Below are 26,957 nucleotides of genomic sequence, written 5' to 3' on the forward strand. Positions count from 1 at the left end.
GGCTCAGAGCGGATCACAACATATAAGATATACAATAAAATTGGCAGCATAAAATATAAAATCAGCAAATAACAATACAATACTAAAAACAGCCATACATATATTGCTTCATCCGTTCAAACCAAACAAACCTGTGGGACAGGGTGGCCAGTTACAGATGGATACAGAGTTGTGGGGCAGACACACATGCATACTCCCATGGTAGGAGGCTGTTAAAAAATCTATGCAGTTTGCAGATTCAATGGATGAATTTCTTAACTTATACCATGGTATGAACACAGCAACAGCTTGGATCTCAGAATATATCCACAGGTGGAAGGATATGCGCTGTCAGTTTGCCGCTTTCTGGTCTCCCCTCTCACTCTGCTGCCTGAAATGTCACCTAAAATCTTTTATGTGTAGGGCAGGGAACCCCAGGAACAGGATTTGGGGGAGCATATCAGGTAGTCATGGGAAGATGGAGGTTCTAAAGCTGCATTCCATGAGCACATATTCCTCCACCCATGAAAATACTCTGAGACGTTTTAACCATAAAAAGGAGCCTTATTTCCAGATCATGGCATATGTGCATCTGGAAGGAAAAGGCTGCTATTTGTATGCATCTGCATCCTTCCTTCCTTCCTTTATTTATTTATTTATAGTCTGCCTTTCTCGCTGCGACTCAAGGCAGATTACACAGTATGAGATTAGTGCAATCAGTATCAAGTACATTTCAATACAGTATCAAGGACATGTCCATAAAAATGCCATAGGGTAAATAGATACAAGTTTAAAGACATAGTATTAGCAGGAATCCAATACAGAGTAGGAAAAATACTGAAGCAGAACATAATCAATTCTAGGACTAACATTAGACAACACGGAGCACTGGTGGTACATAAGAGTACATATTTAAAGCAACAGGTAATATGTAAGGCAACATAGCAGTGAAGTCTGTGGTCCCTGTCTCATTGGTGAAACATCTGAGACCCCCTCCCTACAATACAGCTCTCTCATTTGAGTAAAAAGCCTTTTTGAATAATTCAGTTTTGCATTGTTTGTATGCACTGGACCATATTTTTCCAGAATCTTTATGAAGACCATAGTCAGCTTGCCTTCTCTGGAAGCATAGAGAACTTTCCGGCATGGCCTCCGGTCAGCCCCCTAGAAGTAAGAGCCCACATAGCCCGTTTAAAAAATGGGAAGGCCCCAGGTATGGATGGAATACCTCCTGAAGCATTAAAAGAGAATGTAGATTGGTGGGCGCAGTTTCTTGCAACCCTGTTTATGTACATAGACCAAACTGGCTGAATTCCAAAGCAGTGGGGGACTGCTATTGTGGTCCCTATATTTAAGAAGGGCTACAAAAATGAGCCAGCAAACTATAGGCCCATAAGTCTCTTAAGCATCATCAGTAAAATATACACAAGACACCTTTTAGATAAACTTGAAATATGGTTAGAACAGGAAGAAATTATTCCACTGGGACAGGCAGGTTTTAGGGTAGGGAGGTCGACGGTTGAGCATTGCCTGGTGCTTCAACAGTTGATAGAAAAATACTCTGCCAAAGGTCCAACTTCTCTATATGCTGCCTTCATTGATTTGAAGGCAGCTTTTGAGTCTATCTCTAGACAGAGATTGTGGCAAAAACTAGAGGGCTCTAGCATAGATAAAAGATTATTATTTCTCATCCACTCCCTGCATGAGGAATCATATCTGAGAGTGAGATGTAACCGGCAGGGACTACTCACTGGAGCAATAAAAACATTTAAAGGCATTAGGCAGGGCTGCCTATTGGCCCCCGTGTTATTTAATTATTACATCAGTGACATGGTGAAATATATGATTGACCTCAATTTCCATCCGCCGAAGCTTGCTTCACGCCATTTACCAGTTCTGCTCTATGCAGATGATGCAGTCCTATTAGCCAGGACCCCATTAGGACTCCGAAGGGTGCTAGATAGATTCACAACATACTGCGACAAAGAACACCTAACAATCAACTTTGATAAAACAAAGGTGATGGCATTTGGCAGACGCCCCAAGAAGCGATCCTGGAGGATGAAAGGGAATAAAATTCAACAAGTAAATAAATTTATCTACCTGGGGGTGGTTATACAGGATTTGGGGGCTAATACAGCAAACTGTAATCTGATGGCAGAGAGAGCTGAAAGGGCGGTGCATGCTATCTTGAGATTTTTTCGATCTAAGGGGAGCTTATATGTTCGGCAGCACTGAAGCTGTATCAAGCTAAAGCCCTTGCACAACTCCTATATGGTATTAATTTGGGCATATCTGCTGATAATCTGCGAATTCTCGAGAAGATTCAGTCCAAATTTATCTGTGCCGTCTTACAGGTACCCCCAGGAGTGCCAAATGCCCTCCTACGGCTAGAAACAGGTCAAATGAGAATTGAAGCCAGAATATTGCTATCTTCTGTTTATCAGTGGCTCAAGATATATAACAATCAAAAAGGCCTTCTCCGTCTAATAAACCAAGATCCTTACCAGGCTAGGTGGACACGGATGGTTAAGAGCAACCTAGAAAGATTGGGACTCTCGCCTGCTGACCTACTGACTCAGGGCAGTGACCAGGCAAAAACGTATTGTTAAACAAAGGGTGAGACATATAGAGCGCCAACAAGATTTAGCTCAATCTCCTCATTTTATGGCCCCTAGGGAATCTAGATATGTTATGGGTATGGCTAGATATCTCACACATTTGGATGTCCCATCTTGGTCCGTTGTGAAGTTATAGAAAGATCCCATATGAGGATAGACGCTGCCGTTGCTCCATTGGTGAAGTGGAATCATTCATATGTTCTTTCGTTGTCCTTTCCATCAAGTCTATAGGGACAAGTTTATTTCCCCACTCTTAGACACACCAATTGCAGAGACAAATAAGGCCTGCCTGGAGAAACTCTTAATTGATGAAAACCCAACTATCTCCAGGCAAATAGCCAAATTCTGTCTCTATTTGGTTAAATTCCATAATAAAAAGAATAGCCATATGTAGTCTCCTGCTCTTTTTACGATTTTAACTATTTTAATGTCAGTGTTTTAAATATTAGAATTCCTGCGGTTCCCAGAGAACTATATACATTTTAAGATAAGATTTTAAATGTTAAATGTATTTTTTATGTCCTTTACATTTTTACGCTGGATTTAATTATTTATTGATTGATAAGGATAAGGATGTACTGTCGTTATGGTCTCTGACCGCAAATAAATTTATACCTTGCATTGTTTGTGGAAAGCCAGGAGCGCTGGGCTCTCCTGACCTCCTCAGGCATGCTGTTCCATAGGGTAGGGGCCACCCCCAAGAAAGCCCATGTACGGGCTGCTGCTGACTTCACCCTGCGCAGCCTGGCACCTGCAGGATAGAAGTGGGCACAAACCAGGGAAAAAACTAACCATGTGGTTTGTGGTTCATCCTGTTTCACGAACTTGCCCCATTTCGCGAACCAGTTCGTGGTTTGTGGGGTTTAAATACCACTTTCCATGCTGCTGCGAAGCCCCTTTCTGTGCTGCTTCAAAGAGGTGGGGAAAGGAGCATTTCACCCCCCACTGGCTTGGATCAGCTGCTTATTGGGGAGATCCCCCAAAAACGGCTGATTGGGGGTGAAATGTCCCTTTCTATGGTGCTTCGCAGCAGCAGGGAAAGGGGCATTTCACCCTCCACCGGCTTGGATCAGCTGCTTGTCAGAGAGATCCCTGACAAGCAGCTGATCCAGGGGTTTAAATGCCCCTTTCTGTGCTGCTTCGCATTGGCAGGGAAAGGGGCATTTCACCCCCCATGGGCTTGGATCAGCTGCTTGTCGGGGAGATCCCCAACAAGCAGCTGATCCAAGGGTTAAAATGCTCCTTTCTGTTCTGCTTCGCAGTGGCATGGAAAGGGGCATTACACCCTTGCAGGCTTGCAGTGGCATGGAAAGAGGTATTGGGCTTTTACACGAACCAAACGAACTGGCCAGACCAGTTTGTGGAAGTTCATGAAAAATGGGCTTCCACGAACCAGCCCAGTTTGTGACAAACTTTAGTTCATCTTGCAGTTCGTGCCCATCTCTACTGCAGGAGACCCTGTTCAGATGAGTGAAGCTGCTGTGTCTCACTCTCGACAGGGCAGATGGAGATGGATGAGGATGAAGGAGCAGAGATGTGGGCTCTTCCACCACAGTCTCTTCCTCTTCCTCCAGCACCCTCTCCTCCTGCACAGCCATGAGAGGCCTGCTGCTGGCCTCAGAGAAAACGGGAGGACCGCCCAGCAGGGGGTTCCTCCTGCAGTTCCTCCAACATCTGACAGGTCCCTGGGGTGAGCGGGAATGCAGGAAAAGTCATGTGTCCCACACCCATCCCAGGAGACACCACATGCTGCCCCTCCTCCAGCAACTGGGTCTCAACCACTGTAGGAGGGGCAGCAGCAGGCCCCTGCCCAGTGCCAGCCCCTACCTCAGACACCTGGGTTGGGGGTGGCCCTCCAGCAGTTGCCTCAGGAAAGAGGGCCTTGCAAACCCTCTTCCTGTCACCAGAAGCCAGGCTGGTGAATGGCAGCAGCGCAGGGGAGGGCCTCCTCCGCTCAGATGGGGGAATAGCTGCAGCATTCCCCCTCCCCCCTCTAGACTTACCGCTGGCCTTTCCCCCGGGGCCTCTCTCAGCTTTCCTCTCACTCATGCTCCGTCCTTGAGCCTAAACTAACTACCAGCTATACGTTGATTTAAAAAATAAAACTTAAAGCCTAGCCCAAAGTATGAATTTATCACCTATCTACCTATTTCTAAACTTTTTTTTTGACTCTGTCACTGGAGATGGTCACTTAAATCTTTTTAAAGGGCCCTATTTATGTATCTGAACCTATACCTACATCAAACAGCTGAATTCTTCTTCAGGAATCAAGCTGGCCCTAAATCCCAAGTTAAGGGGAAGCCTATTACAAAAAATGGGCCCAGCCTGGCTCCAAGGGTGCCAGAGGTGGGCAGGGAAACCCTATTTAAGGGACTATTATTGGGCAGCCTATTTATATTTGAACAGAACCCAACCTAACTCTTACTGATTCTTCTCCTACAGAAGGCTATTTAATGGGGAAAACTAGCCTTCGTTCACTAACAATTTATTTTAGAGGGCAATATTATTAAATGACAGAAGCCTACCACTAGCCTACCTAACTCACAAGTCCACTATTTAAATCAAAATTAATTTCTCTGGGAAACCCAAAGTAAACTTACCAAACACTTCTATAACTGCAAACACAACCACCCAACCAACAGAACAACAACAGTAGTACATAACAAACCTTAACTGTAAAACACCAACTGTAAGGAACACCAACTCCAACAACAACTGTAAAATTTGTAAAACTACAACCAACAGTAAAAATCACCAAAAACCCCAAGCAAGCTCCCTCTGAACCCCAACTCCCCTACACACACACATACAGCAAAGTAGCAATGCCCAAATTAAATTGAAATTAAAAACTCAGTCGCAACCACTTAACCACAGCAATTTAAACCAGAACCCCCAAGCAGGCCCCCTCTTAATCACACACCCTAAACAGAAAGAGAGAGAGAGAGAGAGAGAGAGAGAGAGAGAGAGAGAGAGAGAGAGACACACACACACACACACACACACACACACACACACAAAGAATCAAGAATCCCCCCCAAAATAAATATTTTAAATTAACTTTTTTAAAACAATCCCTCCCCTTCCCCCCACCCAGACAAGCAAAAAAAAATCCCCCCAGAGAAAACCCTGTGAGTCACTGACTGACTCTCTCACCAGTCCTGCAGTCCAGCAAAGGTCAGGCAGGCAGGCAGGCAGGCAGGAATCCTCCAGGTGAAGTCCTCTTTTCCTCAGTGAAGTCCTCCAGCACCAGCAGGCCAGCCAACAATGGAAACAGAGAGTCCCAGTGGAAGTACTCTCAAGTCTCTATGTAAGCCAAGGAAAATTGTGGGCTGGCCAACAGGCAAGCCTCTAATTTAAATTCCATTGCATCTCCTTCCAGAGCATCCATTGGATGGAAGGAGGATGCAGCAGTAGGATTGGACACTCCTAACTCCCCTTCCCTGATCCCCCTCCCTCCTCCCCCTTGTACTCACTCCCCCCTCCTCACCCCTCCCATCCTGTAAATTAGGCGGAAATCTCTGCAGACTTTGCTGGCTGCTTGCATTGCATTGCAACCAGCCAGCAAAGTTATGAAGCAAATTCAAGCTTCCCACCCTTTTTTACAAGATGGGAGGGGTTAGGAGGAGGTTATAGTGAATCACTCACTCCTTCTCCCCCCTCCCCTCATAAGAAAGCGCGGGAAGCTTGATTTTGGCTCAGATTTTTGCCCTCTGCTCCTGGATGCCCCGAAGCTTTCCGAATTGCTTTGGAAAGCTTTGCTTCGGTATTTCTGAATTGGAAATACCGAATCTTTCTGAATTGGGCACAATTCGGGTTAAAAACCTGATTCGGATTCCTGAAGCACACATCCCTATAAGGCTCATCATGGTGGGTCATAGAAGTAGCTCCATAATTAACTTTGTGACTATCTTGGGATAGGTTCTTCAATTTGTGACTTTGTTCTCAAATTCATTGGGATTTGAGAACGTATACATAGCTTCCTTGGTGTTTTCCAGCATTTGCAATTGTATGGAACAATAAAACAATAAACTGTTCACTTGCAGTAGTTCTAATCTGAGCTCCAATAAAAGGAAAGGCAAAACTCTAACGCTTAAATGCTTAAAGGGGAGGTCCGTTTGAATGGCTAGGTAGAAACACATACACATTATAACTATAAATTAATTGCATATTTTCTTTGTGAAATGTAGGTACAGCCTTTAGAATATCTTTAAAAGTCAGATGAATCTCAACTTAGTTGTTCATATCAATGTGTTTTTATATATAAACAGATATTGGTCAGCACATCAGAGATACCATTTTAGTTACATACAAGCCAGTGTAAATGTATATGTTGAAGACAATGTCCAAGAGTTTTTTAAAATTTATTTTTAAAAACTGCCGTTGTGCACGTCTAAACATGTCCTGCTCATTCCTCTGTCACTTTGAGTAAGCAGTTGATAGGGCAATTTGGGTGTATTCCTAGGAATATGCCTCAAATGATTAGTGAACAAGTTATTAGATGAAATGGGTTAAACATGAGTGAAAATCAGAAGAAATGGTAAACAAACCGTGCAATCCTAAACAGAGTTACTCCAGTCTAAACCACTGAAATTAATGGGATTAGACTGCAATAACTCTTTTAAGGATTGCACGGTTAGAATATAAAGCATCAATGGAGAAAGTATACAAAATTCCTATGATGCTACATAGATTTCATTTTCCCTCTCAATGAAGCAGGCAAAATAAGTCAAAGTACTTCACAGTATGAGTGTTGCTTATCTAGCCCTCTCTGTGACAGAGGAAAATAAAATCTTGCTGCTTAGAACACGAACATTTTATATATAATTTTTAAAGCACTGTTTTCACATTTAATGTGAAGGAAAACTTTAAAATGTCTTAAAATGAAACTTTAGGAGCAATGATAGATGGATTTATAAGTGTTACAAGAGCCACAAAGTGTGATCCAATAGCTTCACTCAACAAATGTGGAATAAAAGTAGCTACTTTCTGAACTATAGCAAAATCTGAGAAACAAGACATACAACCTGGCTCTGTTTGGAAATTCATTCAGCATCATTTGTTTAACATCAGACAGTTTTCTGTAGCATTTAGAACTGAATGATTGATGAAATGTATTTTAATAATATACATTAAATTATTGCTGAAATAAATCTGTAAATCATGACTGTACACCAAAATAATATCCTGGGTTTATTCTCCAGGTGGGTGGCTTATGAAAATCCCGACTTCACAGGAGAGCAGTACATTCTTGATAAAGGAATGTATCCCAACTATGAGACTTGGGGAGGTAGGAGTTGTAAGATATCTTCAGTTCAACCCATAGTTTTGGTAAGGAGGCCTTTTGTATATGGTTATACTTATGCTTTCCCCCACAAGCTTTATTAATGATTTATCTTCTCCCCTATCATCTCTGCATCATTTCTTATTTGTTCTTTATTCTCCATATGTTTTAGGATACCAACAGTGATTATATGGGAAAATTTAAGGTAAACTTCTTAGATTTTACATTAAAAATATAGTCTGTAAGCTAAATCAAAAGTCATGAAAATGTGAATGTAGAGAAGCAAGTGTATGTGGGGTGTTTCGCATGGTACACAAATAATGCTATTAGTAGCTGGTGACCAGGAGAAAGTCGGCACACCAGAGTGGTAGATATCTTAAGTTTGTCCAGCTTTCCATAATGCCCAAGACAAAATGTGTAGTTAATTTTTTTATTTAACAAAATTTATACCCAGCCTTTCTACCCAGTAAGGGCCTCCAAGATGGCTAACAAATTAAAACATACATAATAAAATCATATCTAATGCTCACACTCTCCTAACCCTGGCCTTTCAAATGCAGGACCGTTTTTTAAAAAAAAGATATTTAAACTTGGACGTTAGCCGCTCTCTAAAAGAATTTCCAAAGTGTGAAACATATTCTGAGAATGTTTCTTTAGATGGCATCATCACATGTTGTGGAGAGTGCCCACAAGTCATAGCCGACTTATGGCGACCCCTGGCTGGATTTTCATGGCAAGAGACTAACATGTGTGGTTTGCCATTGCCTGCCTCTGCAACCCTGGTTTTCTTTGGAGGTTTCCCATCCAGTTACTAACCAGGGCCAACCCTGCTTAGCTTCTGAAATCTGATGAGATGAGGCTCACCTGGGCTACCCAGGTCAGGGTGGCATCATCATATAGATATGATGCATATGTGGGAAGGGAAGGGAGAATTCCTCTGTTGGATCATATTAGTAAAATGTCTTGAAACTGTTATAATATTATGCAGTATCAGATATTTAAAAATATAGGCTGTTTATAACTTTTAAACTTATTTCTGTTTAAAGAAATGTTTGTTGCCTGATATCATATCTGTTACTTTAAGTATGACCCTACTGGGTAGTTCTAGCTTATCTAATGTCAGTCCTAAAATTGCTTATGCTCTGTTTCAGCATTTCAACTCTGTATTGGATTTTTGCTAATGTTTTATCTTCGTAAACTTGCATTTATATACCTTATTGTGTTGTTTATTGAAATGTCCTTGATATTGACTGAACTAATCTCACGCTATGTGATCTGCCTTGAGTCTCAGTGAGGAAGGTGGAATAAATAATAAAGGAATGTTTATTTGTTTGTTTATTTATTTAAAGTATTCTTAAATATAAAAGTGATCTTAGGGTTATAGTTGAGAATTTGTGGGGGCTGCCACAAATGTGGTGCTAGATGTTTTGGTGATTTGTCTTTAAAGGTCCAGTTATTTTCAGAACCAGAGTTCCAGGGTAGAAGTCAAGTATTTGAGAAAGACACTTCTCAGATTGATGACTCATTTCCTATCCAGTCTTCAAAGGTATTATCTGGCAGGTAAGTGTGAAGATGCATAACTAACAGTAATCAATCCAGCTGTCAGACTCATAAAAAAAAACCTTCTAAGTGAAAAGCAGATGCATATCGTCAGGACCCAACAAAATGGCTGTCAATGCTGATGCATGCTGGTTGTTGCACTTGACTAGTAGTAGTTTGGGGACTTGCAATTAAATTTACACTGCAATTTAAGGGAGTTACTGGGATGAAGACAGGCAGACATTCTGAAGATACAGTAATCAAAATGAAGTTCACAGTACAGTGAATGTGTACCTTTAAGTTCACATAGTAAGGTATGTGAGGGAATGAGGTGCCCCATAACGTGTTGCCTGAGATTGACTGCTTCTGCCTCAGACACTTGGCTGCAGGATATCCTCAGCAGCAGAAAGAAAAAAAACAAGTGGTGGCAAAGGAGAAAGTGGAAAAGAAAGCTTCTGCTGCTGCCACTGCTGCTAGGAAAGAAATTCCTAGTTCTTGGTGTTTGAAGTAGTACAACATTCTCCGATAGGTAACCCACTATCTGACACTCCATGATCCAATAGAGATGATGAACAGATACAAACAAAGGAACATCCATTGCCTCTGCCAACATTCAGTTCATTGCTATGCTGCAGCCACACAAGCATTCCAAAGGTGAGCTTAAAGTCACAGTGCTTTAAGCTTCCTTTTGATGTATGTGGGAATGCAGTCTTAAGTATCATGAAAATACATTGTGGGCCCTGGAAATGAATACTTTGGAATAAAATGCATGTGTTTAGCAGTGCCATCCTAAGTAGAGTTATACCTTTTAAGTCCATTGACCTCAGTGGACTTAGAAGACTGTAAGTCTGCTTAGAAACAGACTGTGTATTTGAAAGTAACCTGTGTCTTCTCTTTGAATTAAATAAATGGAAGAAAACACTTAACATTTTGTATGTCGGGTAGTGCATCATGTTGATTCTAAAAACATCAGTTTGATGTCACCAACCATCATTAAGGAAGTCAGAATCAATCATACATCTGATCCAGCATTCTGTCAGCAAGCTTTCAAACCGCATTGTTCTTCTGTTCAGGAAGAAACTATTGAGATTTTAGGTCAGAGCAGGGTTTTTACATTCTCATTGTCTTCATTTCTTGTAGTTGGATTGCATATGACAAGGAAGACTTTTCTGGTAATCAGTATGTGTTAGAAGAAGGTGCCTATCCTGATCTGTTTGCAATGGGTTGCCTACCCCAGACTTGCTTGAAGTCTTTACAAGCTGTAAATATTGTAAGTTTTAGAAATATTTGGATAAGCAAATATGAGGTAGAAAAGCTTGATTTGCTCACAGTATAAGGTATTAAGGAACCATGATTAAGTCTCAGAAGCAAACAAGACATAAAAGAAGTATAAATGTACCTCCACGAAATTGACTCACATTGCTGCACAACAATTCTCATGATCCCTGGGTATTTTTAGATATCACTAAAATCCCATTTTAACAGTTACAGTAACTAAACACGGTCTTCTTTTTCAGGTCGTATTTTGTGATTCCTGAAAGATAGGGCTGCAAGCATTATTTAATTTAATTAGAATATTAAACAGATAAAGCTTCACACTTTAAATTTTGTCCCAAATGAATTAGTAAGAGATAAAATTAAGTGGCGTTGGAGCCATTAATATGTTTGGAAAATGCACTTCTGAAAATTTTTTTGCTTTTTTTTCGTGAGTGAAGTCAGGGCAGTCTCTAGAAATGTTTATTCCTTAATGTGCACACAGTAAGTATTTATTTGATAGTTCCTCAAGCCAATCTATTTATCTATTCATCAAAAATATACACATTTGGGCATCTCAGAATTACTCCTAAAGCAAAAGATTTGTGTTTAGTAATATAGCTATTAGATTGAACTGCAAAATTATCTCTACTAGATTAATTTTGTCTGTTGACAAAACAGATAAATGGCAAGATGCCTGCTTTTTCATACACATACTTTGAAGGTTTATTTAATTACTCATTGGTCAGGCAAATAAGCCCCAATAAATGGTGCATCTGCTATAATCTAGAACCTACAAATGAAAAGCTAATTGAAGCATCTTGAGGATTAAGAGAACATATTTAGAAAGCAAACCTATTTTGTTCAATTCTATGGGTACATACACATTTTTAAAACAGAAGGCAGTTGCAGAAATTAAAGAATTCTGTCCTGCACAATCCAGACCTGTGGTGTACCACAGCCTGTGCTTAAGTGATACTGAGAAGAGCAGATTTTGCAATATACAAGACTGGCTTCTTATGTTAGGCTTGGCATTTCCCAAAGGAAAAGCACATTCCTTTTCCCCTTGAACTTATGTGCATTATTTTATTTGTGCTACATAATCCAGTTGGGTATACAGGAACCTTCTGATGGCTGAAGACACCCTTCATGTATCATAACATAAATATCACAATACAAACTGTTTTAACTATCTTTTCTGTGGTAGGAATTTCAGATTGGAATGTTAATTCGTCATACTTTCAGGTCTTTGATTTCAGAATTCCAAATACATGTTTTGTATAGAATACATAGAGTACAAATGTGAAATATTAAATATGAGCTCATTAATGCCAAGTTTTTAAGAATTCCCAGTATTTAAAGAGTTATAGGTTTGAACATTCATCACACCTGTTTGTCCAGATAGCTGTAAGGCAAGTTCTGCAATTATAGCTGTTGCTGAATCATGAAAATGGCAGCAAAGAATGAAAGGTGTGGCTGTAAGTACGCACCTTCTTCTCCTTCCAGTTTTCACCCCACGCCTAGAATACTTTTTTCATGAGTAATGAGCTTTTTTTGTAGGCTTGCCATCTGTCTAACTAGTCTTGTAACAGTGGACTTTTCATTTCTCTGAACGTATCAGTGAAATCTATTTTGCTAGTGCTGTGTTTTTTTCTTGTGAAAGCTATGCAGCCATAACTGAATCAGACCCAATGAATACTCCCACTGTGGCAGAATCAGTTAAACAGATAATACAAGATCCTGGAAAATAGTGATTTTCGCAGTGGGGATAGTGCTGGTATGCTAATTAAAAGCTACTATCTATACTTAGGAATGAAAAACTTTAATATCTGTATTGCTTGCATGAACACCTTTAACAGTTATAAAACAAATGAGACCTTTTATTTTAAAACAGGAACTTTCTGAGCCAGTCATTGCCCTTTTTGAAAAGGGAAACTTCAAAGGAAAGAAAATGGAATTTGCTACAGAAATTGTAAACCTCAAGTTTCTTGGATACAATCCTCATGTAGCTTCAGTACAAGTTCTTGGTGGCATGTAAGTTAACTTTTGAACATCAGGATTTGTTTTTGTAGAATATAAGTAACCATTAGAGACATTCTATTTTGCCATTCCTAACAGATGAAGAACATGTCAATGATTACCTTGGCAATCAGTCTGCTTAGAGGCTAACCCCACAAAGCATGAAGTTTTTTGTTCTTTGTCTTAATAGCTAAGATCAGTCTGAACTGTTTGTCTGTTCAGTGTTTCATGTAACTGAAAATCAGCAAATTGAGCTTATTTAAAAAGAGTTTTTCAGAAAACTGATTTGAAGTCTCCCAGATCTGATCTGGTACTTTGGTGCTTATAGGATGTTTAAGTACCAGTTGAAACCCAGCTGAAATACATTTATTTGTACCAAGTATCAGGCAATGTGTGTAGGGTCAGTCCTTAACTGTAATTTAGATATTCAGCCAAGGCCTAGTCATGGTCAAATAATATATCTGCACTGAGTATTTAGCTGAAGAGCCTGGGAGTCTTAATGCTGTGAATCAATATATTAGACAATTAGTATGTTATTTCACAAAGTTGAGAAGCTAAGGGTAGTCAACTCTCACCTTTGCCTGTGGCACTGCTATGCTTTTGTAAGCCTTTTTAAAGTAACAGATATTACAATGGCTTTATTGTGCTAAATGTACTGTTCAGCAAAATTGTGGTATATAGATCTTCCAACCTTGGTACTCAGAACCTCTTACCCACGATAAATGTAAATAACATACTAACAGCCTTAGTGAATATATAACTTTTATATACTGGTATTGCTGCAAGCATTTTAAAATATGATTTTGATAGCCTAACCTCATATACTTTATTCTATGGAAATAATATATCTTTTTTATATCAGGTGGATTATTTATGAACACAATAATTACAGAGGTCGTCAGATTTTATTAAAACCTAAAAAAATACCAAACTGGCACGAGTTAAGTGGCTTCCACAAAATAGGTTCCCTGCGACCTTTATTGCAGGTAAGAACTACAGCCCACAATGAATTGTCAAAGAATGAGTAAGTATTCTATTGTTGTCCTCATACCTCTTTGTACTAGTATTTCACAAGAATACTATTTTTATCACATTGCATAGTACAAACACAATCTCCTTGCAAAAAGAAAAGTAAATCTATAAGGCCTGGTGACCTGCATTGCATACATCAGTTTCAATTAATAGTTCTGCCTCTTCAAGACAAAAAAAATGGTATTCGAGCAGCTTAAACTGAATTTAAACCTTCTCCAAAAATTAGCATAATTATATTATATACAGTTTAGAAACACCTGTCTTCTAATATTTACAGTACACTCAGAATATATCTTGTGAATGTTGAATAGAGGTAAATTAGGAAGGAAGCATCTGACATTCAAACAAATAGTTCTGAGAAATTCTAGAACACTCTGGATTCACTGGTACAATGCTCAATACTTTGTTATCATTCTTTGAATATTATTGTACATTATTAACAATATCTTCTAACATTAAGATTAAAGGCTATGATTTCATACTTCTTTCACTTAGCCCAGTGAGTGTTTGAAATACACAATTTAATGATCTTCACTTAAGGCTTTTGTGTACTTCTGCCAATCAAATTTTAGCTTCTTTTTGTTTCTCATTTGTGACTCTTTGTGTAGGATGGTTTTTCTTTATAAATAGTTACAGCTGTTTACTTGTCTACCCTCACAGAGATAATGTATCAGGTTAAACATACTTTTGATTAATTTAGTTACATTTTTGATATAAAGGGCTGCTTCATCACTTATGTACCAGTCTTCATACATGGTATCACTTCCTCATAGGAAAAAGCCCATTTGCCATGTTTCATAAATCCGCATATGATGAGATACTTCCTTTTCCTGCGTGTAAATAATATTCAGGTGGCCCTGAATGATAACAACACTGAGTAGTAACAACAATGGTAGAGGCTGATCACACTCAAATGTGCTGATGTTTGAGAATATTATATTGTAGTTGTACTGAAGTTAGCCACCAATCAGATATAATGCTTGCAGATATTATGATACATGAGTTCTGGTCTTTTCACAGAAACGAGTTTACTTCAGACTTCGCAACAAAGAAACAGGACAGTTCATATCAACTGATGGAAATGTAGACGATTTGAATCTTCTGAGAATGCAGGTTACAGAAGATAATACATCTGATGAGCAAGTGTGGGTTTATCAAGGAGGATATCTCAAATGCAGGGTAAACTATATTAAACATTTTTTGCCTCTTGTAAGGGATGCAATCCACCATCTACGTTTTACATAAGGAAAGCAGAAACCTGAGGATAAACCCTGCCAAACACAAAAAGTCACCTCAAATACACAGCAGCTTGTGCTGTTAATGTAATGCTTCCCATCACTGTTCTTAAATCCAAAGTAGGTTCCCATTGTTTTCTTCCTCAGGCTGGAATGTCAACTTTACTATGACTGTTGAAATAGATTGTTCAAGAAATGTTCATTTTACAATATTCTACCTTTCTAATGAGTGAAAATTCTGTTAGTTATATAATCAAGAAGATTTGTTCCCTGCATCCAAGATGCACAAAGAATGCATCTTAGAGCAAGATGCAACTTGGATTTCAGAAACTTTCAGAAAAATCTGGTGTAGAATGGCCAAGATAGAAGTCCAAAATTTCTTAAGCAGATTCCACATGGAGATCTTGAAGTGGGGGGAGGGATGGCTGTATAGGAAATCATAAATATTCAAGGGTTCTTCCTGTGATTGAGTGGTAAGAGCAGCTCATCTGCTGCGCATTCTCCTTTAAATTATCCACTGACACAACAGCAAGCTATTCACACAAACTTTCTCTGAGAGTACTTCCCCCTGCAAAATAGGCATGGCTGCCACTTTTCCATCGGAATGTAGAGGCAGCAGCCTGAGTCACAGCAGCAAAACAGTAAATGGAGTAAGCAGGTGCTTTTGTTTTACATACGTGCAATGGCAAAATGGTGCATTAGTGTAATAGTGCAACACTGTAATATTTACTATTACATTTTGCTCCCCTCAGGGTTGGAGTGTCATTGATTACGCTATTGCATCTTATTAATATTAAAATAGGCCTTTCATCAGAATGAACTCATTCAAATCTGAATTTTTTGGTGGGGGATCAGTATAAATCTCCCTGACCTGGATAGCCCAGGTGAGCCTGATCTCGTCAGATTTCAGAAGCTAAGCAGGGTTGGCCTTGGTTAGTATTTGGATGTGAGACCAACAGTGGCCAGGGTTGCAGAGGCAGGCAATGGCAAACCACTTCTGTTAGTCTCTTGCCATGAAAACCCCATCAGGGGTCACCATAGATCAACTCTGATTTGAGGGCACTCACCAGTACCATTATAAATTTATATAAAAGGTGTTGATTTTAAAGGGCTTTATTTTTATTTTGCACAGAAGTGTTGTTTAACGTCTGTGAAAGTAACAAGAAAACAAATATTTTGCTATTCAACCCTCTCAGATAGAGAGCCCATGCAATTCCATGATTTTTTAAAATTTATTTAATCGCATTTCTAGACCGCCCTCCCCGTCAGACGGGCTCAGGGTGGTTTAACAACAGCTTAAAACAATAAAAACATTATAAAAACATTAAAAGATCATATCAAACAATTAAAATTGGCGAGTATAAAATATTAAAATTTTCTTTTTTTTTAACAATAATACATTCTAAAATCAAGTTTTAGATAGTTTTTAATGTGTAAAAAGAGTGGCTGTGAATGGTATTCAAATGAAAAAGTAGGAGTTGACAGATGTTTTCTTCCTCTAATTAATGCTTCAGTCAATACAAGCTCTTCAACCATTTCAGCTTTGCTAAAGAATATGGTGGCTTTTGCTACTATCATTGATATGATTTCTCACTTCCTCCCATTAGTCCAATCTATATTCAGTGAGACTAAAAATGGAGCCAAGTTCCATAACAAATTTTAAAGGACCCCGGCTGAACAATACTCTTTCCTTTATTATATCTGATCTCCATGGCTGTATATTGAACCTATGCTCAAGATTTCATTTCTTCCATGTGAGGAAATGTTGAAACAGTCTTTTAGAGAAGTCATTGGAATTCTCTTGGCACTCCTTTTAGGGTGAAATGTTGTCATTTTTATCAAAAGAGATCAATTTCCTACTTCAAGACTGCCTGTTTTCAGAATTTAATTAAAGCTTGCTTCTGACAGGCTGTCTGGATAGGTAAAAGCACACAGGAAAGTAAAAGGTTTGTTACATAAATTAAAAAACTAAAATCTAATATTTAATTCAGAATCACCATTTATTGTACCAACTTTAAAATAGTGAATTCTTTAGCAACAATAGATCTTTAGTAATCACTGCTATCTACTCCAAATCCTTTAAAATGAAATGTAGGAGGATATTTTTGGAGGAGTCATTGGAATCCTCTTGGTACTGGGATCTTTAAAGTAAAGCTTTGGCAATTTTTGAATCAATTTAGAAATCCATGGTTGTTGTGGGTTTTCCGGGTTGTATTGCCGTGGTCCTGGCATTGTAGTTCCTGACATTTCTCCAGCAGCTGTGGCTGGCATCTTCAGAGGTGTAGCACCAAAAGACAGAGATCTCTCAGTGTCACAGTCACACTGGAATTCCTGTGTCACAGTGTCACAGGAATACTGTGACACTGAGAGATCTCTGTCTTTTGGTGCTACACCTCTGAAGATGCCAGCCACAGCTGCTGGCGAAACGTCAGGAACTACAATGCCAAGACCACGGCAATACAGCCCAGAAAACCCACAACAACCATTGTTCTCCGGCCGTGAAAGCCTTCGACAATACAATTTAGAGATCCGTTTCCTTTCTTTAGGCTTGCTACATTAGAACCTGCCAGCACTAGCCTAGCAGGCAAGTTGTAAACATTTCCCTTACAAGTAAATCCCATTGAGTTACATACTTCTTTGATCAAAGATTTAGGCTTTCTTTTGGGCTCTAACATCAAATGAAGTTAATGCAATGCAAGTGACGAGCCAAGTGTCTACTTTTTAAAAGTTGTATAACATTTTGCAAAAGGGAAAGATTTCTCAACTTCGTCAGCAACACTCTGGGGAAGATCAATGTTTCCTGCCTTTGAGTAGACCAAGAGCATGTTTGGACATGGATAAGCCTAAAGCTATAACTTACAAGAGACTGCAAAAATGGAGGTGTCGATTCTAATGCCTTATGTCAAAAATATCATTAAAACAATTGAAAAGCTGACATATAGATTCACATGGTGTTACAGTGCAGTTTGTCTTTTAAACACAGTTAACTGCGTTCTTGCAACCCAGCATAAAGCAGGAGGGCCCATTCTTTGCTTGAGGATCTCAGATCCAATCCCTAGTATTATTTGTTAAAAGAATCTCAAGCGAGTAGGGCTGAAAACAAACCCTGCCTATGAAACCTTGGTGGGGCACTGCTGGCCAAAGCAGACTGTATTGGGTTGGGTGGGCTTAATTATGTGAGAGTGTGTGTCAAGAGCCGTATTTTCATATGATCAGACCTAAGTGTTGCTGATTGCATTCACCTTAAAAGAAAATGGGCATTGAGCTGCAGGCATGGTGAAGGATTTCATGTTTAAAGTTCGACATTGTGATACTTATCTTTCAATTTTTCTCTCACCCCAGTGAGTTCCTCCTCTATATTAGTGCAGATCAGCCCTAGGAATGCACAGGAATACAAAACGTTTAATAGAACTAATGGCAAGTTATTGAAAGCATACTATCAACCATAATTGCTTAATCCTGTGCTTGAGATCGACAAGGCTACTTGCGACATATGCACCATGAGTATAATAATCTTCTAACCGAGGTGCCACGCACAAGGAGAGGGAAGGATACTATAGTGGCAGGAGGAAACCAGGCAAAATTTGCTCCCTGTTTCATCCATGGAGAGGTTCCTCCACCAACATAGCTCACAGGTGGAAGAGAGTGTGGATAATTACTGATTCCTCATTATCACCATGTCAACTTGAGTAGGATATCCTACTCCTTAGCATTGCCTTTACAGGGATCAAAAGGCTGCTAGGTAAGGCTGGGGAAAATCTTCCACAATTTATAGGAGCAAACCCATATTCTTTATTCTAAATTAGTTAGGAAAACAAGGCAAAATTATCCAACCTTGTCTCATAAACAAAAAAATGTCACCAAGGCCTTTTGACTGTATGAAAACTGGCAAGATAAGCTGTATACATCCTGTTATGTGGTAGAATATTGTAAAGAAACCTCAGTACTAAAATAGTATTGAATAATGAAACTGTAATTAAACAGTGTTCCAGAAATAAGTATTTACATAATAAGCTATTGAGAGAAAATATCAGTAAATCTGTCCCTGCATAGGTGTTAATAGCTAGTACAGCAGTAAGAGGGAGCCTCTTTTGACTGATACCATTTGTTTAACTGCACAGATGGCAGAGGACTTCTGCTTGACAATTGTAGGAAGTCTGATAACTCCTGGCGCAAAATTGGGCCTGGCACTTGAACAGAATGAGGAAAAGCAACACTGGAGTATTAATCCAGATGGAAGAATCTACAGCAAGATAAAACCAAACTTAGTCCTAGACATTAAAGGTAAGAACTTTGTGGTAGAAATTTATGATCTGAAGAGAGAGAGGGAAGAATTACATAAGGTGAGCAGTGCTCAAATAGAACTAAATTCCAATGCGTGTTACCAACTTCAAAGACGAGCATTGTACCTAGTGTGGTTTATAAAACATACTGGTGCTAGTCCAGCTGTATTATACTTGTATGTAATTTAGTAGTTGAATGCAGTTGCATTTAACATTAAAAAGTACATTCAGCTTGCTTAGCAAGTTCTAATTACTGCTGTGCAAACAGGCATGCGTATTTGCAACAGATAAAAAGTGGTTTATGTGTATAACTTTCTTGCTGGAATTAGAACAGCTATCTTTCAGAACACATTACAGCAGTTTTCAGATTTCATGTGTTGTAGGTGTGTGTCAATTTTTGTGTGTGTGGGAAAAGGGCAACAATAAATACTTAACCACTTTTATGTTTTCTGAGTGAGGTAGTCCAGTATTATCATTATCATATTGTAAATGGGGTGCTGCTCACAAAGCAATTACTGGTTTCATCAACAATAAAATAGTAAATTACAATTATTACCAAAGAATTACTGGCCTCTGTATGTTACTTGTATCAAGTTGTATGTTATTCATCAATTATTACCCTGAGCAAAATGTACTCAGTAAATAGTAACTCTATTTTAATATCAGGAGGGGGGAAAATCCTAAGTTTAAAAGACTAAATTATCTTGAGTCTCAGGGAGAAAGATGAACTGTAACGCTTGTAATTTATAACAATTACACCCTCTGGAGGATACAGTGAAATAAAGCACTAACAATGCAGTCCTAAGCAGTTACATCCATTCAAGCAGTTATGTCCATTGAAGTTAATAAGCTTAGAAAGATGTAACTGCTTAGGATGCACTGTTAATTATTGTTTACGGAACAGATTCCTGTAAAATAAAACTAAAAAAAAATCATTCCATGTACTGAAAAGTTACTAACATTTAGTTAAGTGAGAACTATTGCCTTCTGTGAAAAATTGAGTTCAGCTAATTTATATCAACTTTACTCCTCATGTTTATATCAACTACACTTCCCTACAAGCTAGATACTAAAACACAGTGGTCCCAATCCAAATAAGGTTTGTCATAACTAAATTGCAAAAAATCATGTTCATCTCAACTACCATGTCCCATGACTTTTAATTATGACTAACGTTCGCTAGATTGGGATTTATAAAAGATTGGAGGAGAAAATGAAGTTTTAAAAATTGAGATATATGTAAGCTTCTCACAATGTGGGAGGGGACATGAAGGATGCTTGAAAGACAAGTATCTTAACATTTGTTTGATCACTGATCTCTCAGGTGTACATGTCACACAACTGGGCAAACTAACAGTGCAATCTTCTGCAGAGGGATTCCAAGTCTAGGTTTATTGACTTCAATAGCAGTCAAAAAAGGGGTGAGGAAATACAGCCGAATTGGACCATTTCTAACACCTCTCCTCTGTAAACTACAATTGTGACTATATTAGAGATGGGCACGAATCAAATTATGACCCAAAAAAAACGCATGAACCAGGCTGGTTCGTGGTTCACGAACCAGTAGTTCATGGAAGCTTGTTTCCACGAACTTCCACAAACTGGTCTACTGATTTGTTTGGGTCGTAAAGGGGCAGTTTAAACTTTTCCTGCAGCTTGCAAGCGGCAGGTCCCTTTAAACTACCAGCTGGCAGGCCCCTTGCTGCCTGCCAGCTGATAGTTTAAAAGGACCTACCACTTGCAAGGCAGGAAAGGGCCCTTTAAACTGTCAAATGCCCCTTTCCTTGCCACTGCTAAGTGGCCGGAAAGGGGCATTTAAACCCCACTAACTGGTTTGTAAACTGGCCCCAGTTTGTGGCTCCTGGTTTGTGAAAAACCATGAACCTCATGATTTGGTTTTTTTGTGGTTCGTGCCCATCTCTAGACTATATACCGCACTTGAAAGTGTTTTGCTTTCTCTTGAGTCCCCACCAATTTCTGTAAAGGTTTACTGGTCTCTGCTTTTGTATATTTTGAAGAACATATTGATAATGAAAAGAAGTCTACAGAGATAAGATGCAAGACTTGTTAAAATCTATACAAGCAATGTTGCAACAAGTTTTGAAGTGCACCCCTCCCCCCCCCAAAAACCCATGTTTCTCTTCCATATAGAGTATGGAAGACAACATATGTGACTAAACTACACAAATGTTTCAGTTGCAGTGCAAAGTATTGTAGTGCAGGAAAACGTGCTTGTTGTTTGAGAACATTATAAAGAGTTTATCCTTCAAAAAAATTGGCTAAAATATTATTACTGTATAAACAATTTATATTATTTTAATTTTCTTTTATCTGTAACATTTACTATAATCCTCTGTCAAAGTCCTACACTATAATTTTTAAAATTTCATTTTAGGGGGAACACATTATGATCAAAACCATCTAATTATCAGTTCAGTTAGTGAAGACAAAGCAACACAATGCTGGGAGCCACTGGTTGTATAAAGATAATTCTGCTTCAAAGGGAAGAATTAAGAAGTGGACCCATCCAGAGCAAGATCTATGAAGAGTGTTAGAAAAGAAGAGTTCAGTATAATGCCTGTCACTGATTTTAAGAAAAACACCAGAATTTAACACACTAGCTTCACCATTCTGAAGTGTTTGTTGTACACCTGGCTAAAAGGGGGAAAAAAAGCTCTAAAACAGCAGTTCTGTTCATTCCGTTTTCAAAGCAAAATCTCTCATCAGCAGATACTTCGTGGCAGGGATAAATTACTAATGCAGAATATATTTTAATGTGCAATTTTTAATTATTTCTGAAATCCTATTTGATCTCCCAATGTGCTATAGGCTGATTAATGTATAGATCATTTTTACTCAAAATAATGAAATGTTTTACTGCTAAAAATTATCTAAAGATGGTTTACCATTACCAAAATTACCATATAAGATGGTTGTACAAAATTTCTACAGTGCATTCAATACATTTTAGTAAGAAAAATGTTTTAAAGCTTGTGATTGTGGTTTTAATGTATGATAAGTATACAACCCAGTGTTTGCAAACAAATATATTGGGCTGCTACCTGAACTAGTTAACCTGCCCATTATGCATCTGCATGGCTGCCTTACTTTATACAATTTTAAAGTATTAAAGGGGGAAGGGAAAGTATTCCCCTCTTTGTAAAGGGGAAGTATATTTCTTTCACACTTTAAAGTGTTTCAAAATAGAAATATGTAAAGAATTTTTTAATAGGCTTAACACAGCAACTGTACCACTTACTATTTGCTACACACAAACCTATGTGTATAAACTTCTGTGATCTATAATCTTAAACTAAACTTTCCATCTGCATTTGCACATACTTTCAGACATCTGATTTTTCTCTCAGTTACATCAGTATTACCTACCTTCTTCATTTCTGTAGCACTTGCACACACACTTCTGTTGAGATGCCAGATTTCTCCTGCTTTACTTCATCTCCCTATAATGCACTCACATACTGAGGGAAAATTCACTGCTTTTCTATACAGCGATCATGCTGCGCTGCTATATTTGAAAAGCATATGAGGGATCTATGCTGAATCCCACAATTCATGTTCTCCTTGAACATCAGGTAAGTTTTGGTTACAAAACCAGATTTAACACCCAATTACCTCTGTTTATGTACAAACTCTTCAAGAGTAGAGGCATTTTTAGAGATGGTTCCAGCAATAAACTCCAGCAAAATGGTAAAATAACTCCTGAATCCTAGATTCATTTTAGGTAACAGACTCCAGTAAAAACACATCGTAGTCACTAATGAAGAAGTAATTTCTCTGGTGACAAATGCCGTAAATCAATACTGGTCCAAAATTATGTTTAAGTGCATGTTTAAGGATCTGTAAGCTCAGCCTGTGTGTGTGTATGTATGAATATATATATATATATATAAAGCAATTTAAGATTGTTCAAGCGATATTGTCTCTGCTATCATTTTTCCAGTGTGATGATTAATACTTCTGCTACCATATTCTTGTATATTAGTTCCAAAGTAAACCATTTATTACAAACTGCAACTGGCATGCAGAGTGATTAGTCAGGTGTTCTGAAAAATAATCTTACTGGGATTTAACAGTTCTTCTGCACTCTTTTACTTAGTTAATTTTTCATTTTCTATTATGAGAGAGTCATCCTGATCTTTTATACAGACTGCATTTGGTTACTATATTCTAGACCACATGAACTATATAATCTGTTGCTCTTTGGAAGAATGTGCTGCTGCTTTTCTTGACATAGAAAGTGCTTTCTGTTTCAAGAATTGTTTCCTTGACTGTTTTAAATTTTAAGGTATATTCCTTTAAAATGTTTTGGTGCCAAAATTATTATACAGACATGCCAATTTTCAAATAAAGATAATATTCAAATGAATCTGTTATTTTTCTGAAAGTAGGATGAGAACAAGGGGTCATTTTGTAGAAAAAGAGCTGGAGGAACTCATTAGCATAACTCAGTAGCATATGCCAAGCCCCTTGACATCACCAGAAGTATGTCATTAGCATAACTGATTTGCATAAGCCACAGCCCCTGACATCACCTATCCTGGCTGTTTTGGACCCAATCCTGGCCATTCAGGGCTGAAATTGGGCCCAAAATGGCAAAAGGGGGCTGAAAATGGCCGAAAAGAGGCCCAAAATGGTCAGGATCTGGCCGCTGCTGAGCTGGAGAGTGATCCACCACCCATCAGAGGCCCGATCCGGGCCCAAATGGTCGAGAGTCAGGTGGGCGGGGCCACCTGACATGACCTCTTTGGGGAACTGCCAGAACTGCGTTCCTGCCCGTTCCCCCTCAAAATGAGCCCTGGTCAGAACTCTGGCAAAACATCTAAGAAGCAGAAGAACAGCAGCCTGCTGGTGCTATGAATGGTACAGCTATCCTGTCTGCGGGCGCCTTGTAAATGGCACAAGAGGAGATACATAGCACCAAATAGAGCACAAGGAAGAACCTTTTCAGCCAGCGCTACAAAGCCAGCAATATCAGTTCCCCCTCCGCCCCACTAAGTGGAATATACTGGTATTGACCTACACTTCTTTACTTAGTTAAAATGTTTCTATGGCTATATCAGTGCCCAGCAATTCATACACCATCATTTACTTTAGTGTTTAGAGAAGTAGATTACCCGTTCATGATTCATTGTCTGTAACTTGGGTGGACTCGCCATTAAGGCCACTGTGAAAAGCCCCTGTAGGTCATGGTGTGGGGTGCTCCACCCCCCCCCCAGCTGAAGCCACCTCGGCCTCAACAAGCAACCTTTATCCTATGCAGGGCTACTACTGCCACAAGACAGCAGCCCTCACCCTGTGCCAGGTGGAGAAGGAGGCATACAGCCTAACTCCACACAATTTAGCTGAGCTGGCATCTCCTTTGCTGTATGTAGCCCTGCTGAACCCAGTTATGGGAGCAGAGAAAGAAAAGCATGGCTGAGCTCCAAGCAGCTTGGCTGGACCAGTGTCTCCTTCCCCATACACAGCCCAGCCAAGACCCATGCTGAGCGAAGGAGGCCCTCTCCAAGCCCCACACAGCAAAAGTGACACATATGGCTGGCTGTTTCTCCCGCCCTGTCTTCTTTTCCTCCCAGGTGTTTTTCCCCCTCCTAATCCACCCCTTTCTAGATTCTTATACAAAACATTTAAAAATTAACAAAGATGACAGATCAACTACATAAGACTGCCGTAAATAAGTCCTTTTGCATCTTCAATTGTTATACAGGTGCAGATTACTTAAAGCTCCCTTGCATAGGTCTTAAAAGACTTTTTTTTAAATTCACAATTAACATGAAGTACTTTTCCATGTTTCATCAATATAAATGAATCTAAAATCTCTCTGCCATAGACACGTTTATAGCAGTGGATTTATTATATAATCCACTAAACACTATAAACATTTTGCAATACTTACCAAGGTTCCAAGCAAGAAATAACTTTTTCAAATCCCAAGTATGAGCTAAAGAAATTTCATATAGATCAGAACTGAGTTAATACACTATTTTTTATTAGTTAGGTTGATAACTGTTTTTCCACGTGCATGTCCTTCTTCCACTTTCTGGAAAGCCTTGGGAACATCAGAAAATGAGAAGACTTGATCAATAACTGGATGGATCTACAGGAGGGAAAAAGTGTTGTTATCCTATCTGCTACACAGTACAGTTCATGACAACAGTATGAACCTATACATCTCATAAAAACAGTTAACATTTTAAGTGACTTGGCAACTGATCTGCATCTTAGAATGGCAGTAAGTTGCCTTGCCAGTAATTGCACAATATTATAGAAGCCATACACTTTTGCTGCAACCCCTTTATGACAAGGAAGCACAATTTCTCACGTAACAGTGCCAGTTCATATGTTTCTATGTTGCTTATTACCCAATAAAGATAATAAAAGCAAATCAAAAGACTGAGAAATTAGAGAAGAGGGCAACATTTAATCAAATATATTTTTATAACCAATTAAAGGACAAAGTTGCAGGTAGTTGTGACAGATACACCAAACATTTTCAGCAAAGCCTTATTTTAGAGGAAGTCCCTATATATTCTCCATGGGTCTGACTCGTGGGTGTTGAAGCCATTTTAGAGCTGAAATTAGACATCTTAAAATGTTTCCCAGCCCCAGCACCTTCTCAAGTGTAACTTGCTGTAACATGTATTTTGGCCCTAAGTGCAGATTAAGTAAGCTGGAAATGGTCAACCCTGCTTATTTAATTGGAAAACTAGAAAAGACCAGATAGATTCTGGTCAAACCAAGCATCTTGTTTTTGAATAAACAGAAAGAGAACCTGTGGCTTTTTGTTCTGCTGCCATTCTTTAGGGTCAAATCAAATTAGCTTATTGCTTAATCAAAGGTCATAGCAACATAAAAATGTCCAACTGGGTAAACAAAAGAATACACTAAACTAAAAGGTAGGTATGTACAAATTAGACTATGCTTATCTTGTTACCTTACACAAAACAGTTTTAAAGTTTTTTTTCTCTCCCTTGTTCTGCACTCTCACCCCACAGCATTATTTTGTCTTGGTGGAGGTAGAGAGTGCCCTCAAGTCACAGCTGGCAGATCTACTGGTTAGAAGTGACTCTTACACTCAGAATTAAAGCCTACAGACTTGAACCAAACTGCAGTCATTTTCCCTTTCCCAGATGTCCTTCTGTCAGTAAGAAACAACTCCAAAGAACAGAAAATAATTGGAATGTGGGTATGCAGAGTGCTTATCAATAGCCAGAGGTTACAGCTGCCTAGGAACCTTAGCACAGTTTACAACTCCCAGGCCCAAATGAGTCTAGAAGAAACAAATATAAAAAGGAAGAACACATGGGTCTTGATTTCCTTATAATTAAGTGTCAAAAGTAACACTATGCACTATGTACCTAGCTAGAAACCTCTCCAGAGGCAGATCCTAGGCCCCCCGGTGACACATGCTCATCCAAGGAAAGAAGCACAAGAAGTGGGGTCTAAGAGGAAGTGCACCCTTTGTTCGGGGTCCCCCACCTTTTCTTGGGGCACCCAGCTCAAGTTGTCAAAGGGCTTCTCCATGGCAACAGGTATGTCTGCATGCATATGTGCCTGTGTAAAATCTAGGTACCTCTTTTATAGCACAATACCTCCCACCTTTCTCTCATATACATGTGTATGATATATCCCACCTTCTCACAATGCAGGAGAAGACCTCTGTTGCCTCTCAGAGCTTGGGGCTGATCAACCCAGG

The 26,957-nt window shown here is 39.1% G+C and overlaps 2 protein-coding genes and 1 long non-coding RNA gene across 5 annotated transcripts in view; 1 reads left to right on the plus strand and 2 right to left on the minus strand.

Annotated features, from left to right (window-relative positions):
* CRYBG1 (crystallin beta-gamma domain containing 1) overlaps positions 1 to 23,630 on the plus strand; it is a 155,791-nt gene extending 132,161 nt beyond the window's left edge. For all 3 annotated transcript variants that reach the window (XM_054996866.1, XM_054996942.1, XM_054997026.1), the window contains 9 exons: positions 7,802 to 7,928; positions 8,054 to 8,086; positions 9,329 to 9,441; positions 10,561 to 10,690; positions 12,569 to 12,708; positions 13,556 to 13,679; positions 14,746 to 14,904; positions 19,082 to 19,244; positions 21,639 to 23,630. In XM_054996866.1, coding sequence (XP_054852841.1) covers positions 7,802 to 7,928; positions 8,054 to 8,086; positions 9,329 to 9,441; positions 10,561 to 10,690; positions 12,569 to 12,708; positions 13,556 to 13,679; positions 14,746 to 14,904; positions 19,082 to 19,244; positions 21,639 to 21,727 — 1,078 coding nt within the window. In that variant the 3' untranslated portion in view covers positions 21,728 to 23,630. The remainder of the gene's footprint in view (positions 1 to 7,801; positions 7,929 to 8,053; positions 8,087 to 9,328; positions 9,442 to 10,560; positions 10,691 to 12,568; positions 12,709 to 13,555; positions 13,680 to 14,745; positions 14,905 to 19,081; positions 19,245 to 21,638) is intronic.
* On the minus strand, positions 15 to 6,104 carry LOC129341747 (uncharacterized). Its single transcript, XR_008598168.1, has 3 exons — positions 5,754 to 6,104; positions 2,697 to 2,825; positions 15 to 2,033 (listed from the first exon to the last, which is right to left on the minus strand). It is a non-coding gene; the product is annotated as an uncharacterized LOC129341747 (long non-coding RNA).
* A 1,598-nt stretch (positions 23,631 to 25,228) lies between the features above and the next one.
* RTN4IP1 (reticulon 4 interacting protein 1) overlaps positions 25,229 to 26,957 on the minus strand; it is a 32,139-nt gene continuing 30,410 nt past the window's right edge. The window contains exon 9 of the mRNA XM_054980379.1: positions 25,229 to 25,358. Within this exon, the coding sequence (XP_054836354.1) occupies positions 25,242 to 25,358 (117 nt within the window). The 3' untranslated portion in view covers positions 25,229 to 25,241. The remainder of the gene's footprint in view (positions 25,359 to 26,957) is intronic.

The sequence above is a fragment of the Eublepharis macularius genome, chromosome 1 (assembly GCF_028583425.1).
Source record: "Eublepharis macularius isolate TG4126 chromosome 1, MPM_Emac_v1.0, whole genome shotgun sequence".
Lineage (NCBI taxonomy): Eukaryota > Metazoa > Chordata > Lepidosauria > Squamata > Eublepharidae > Eublepharis > Eublepharis macularius.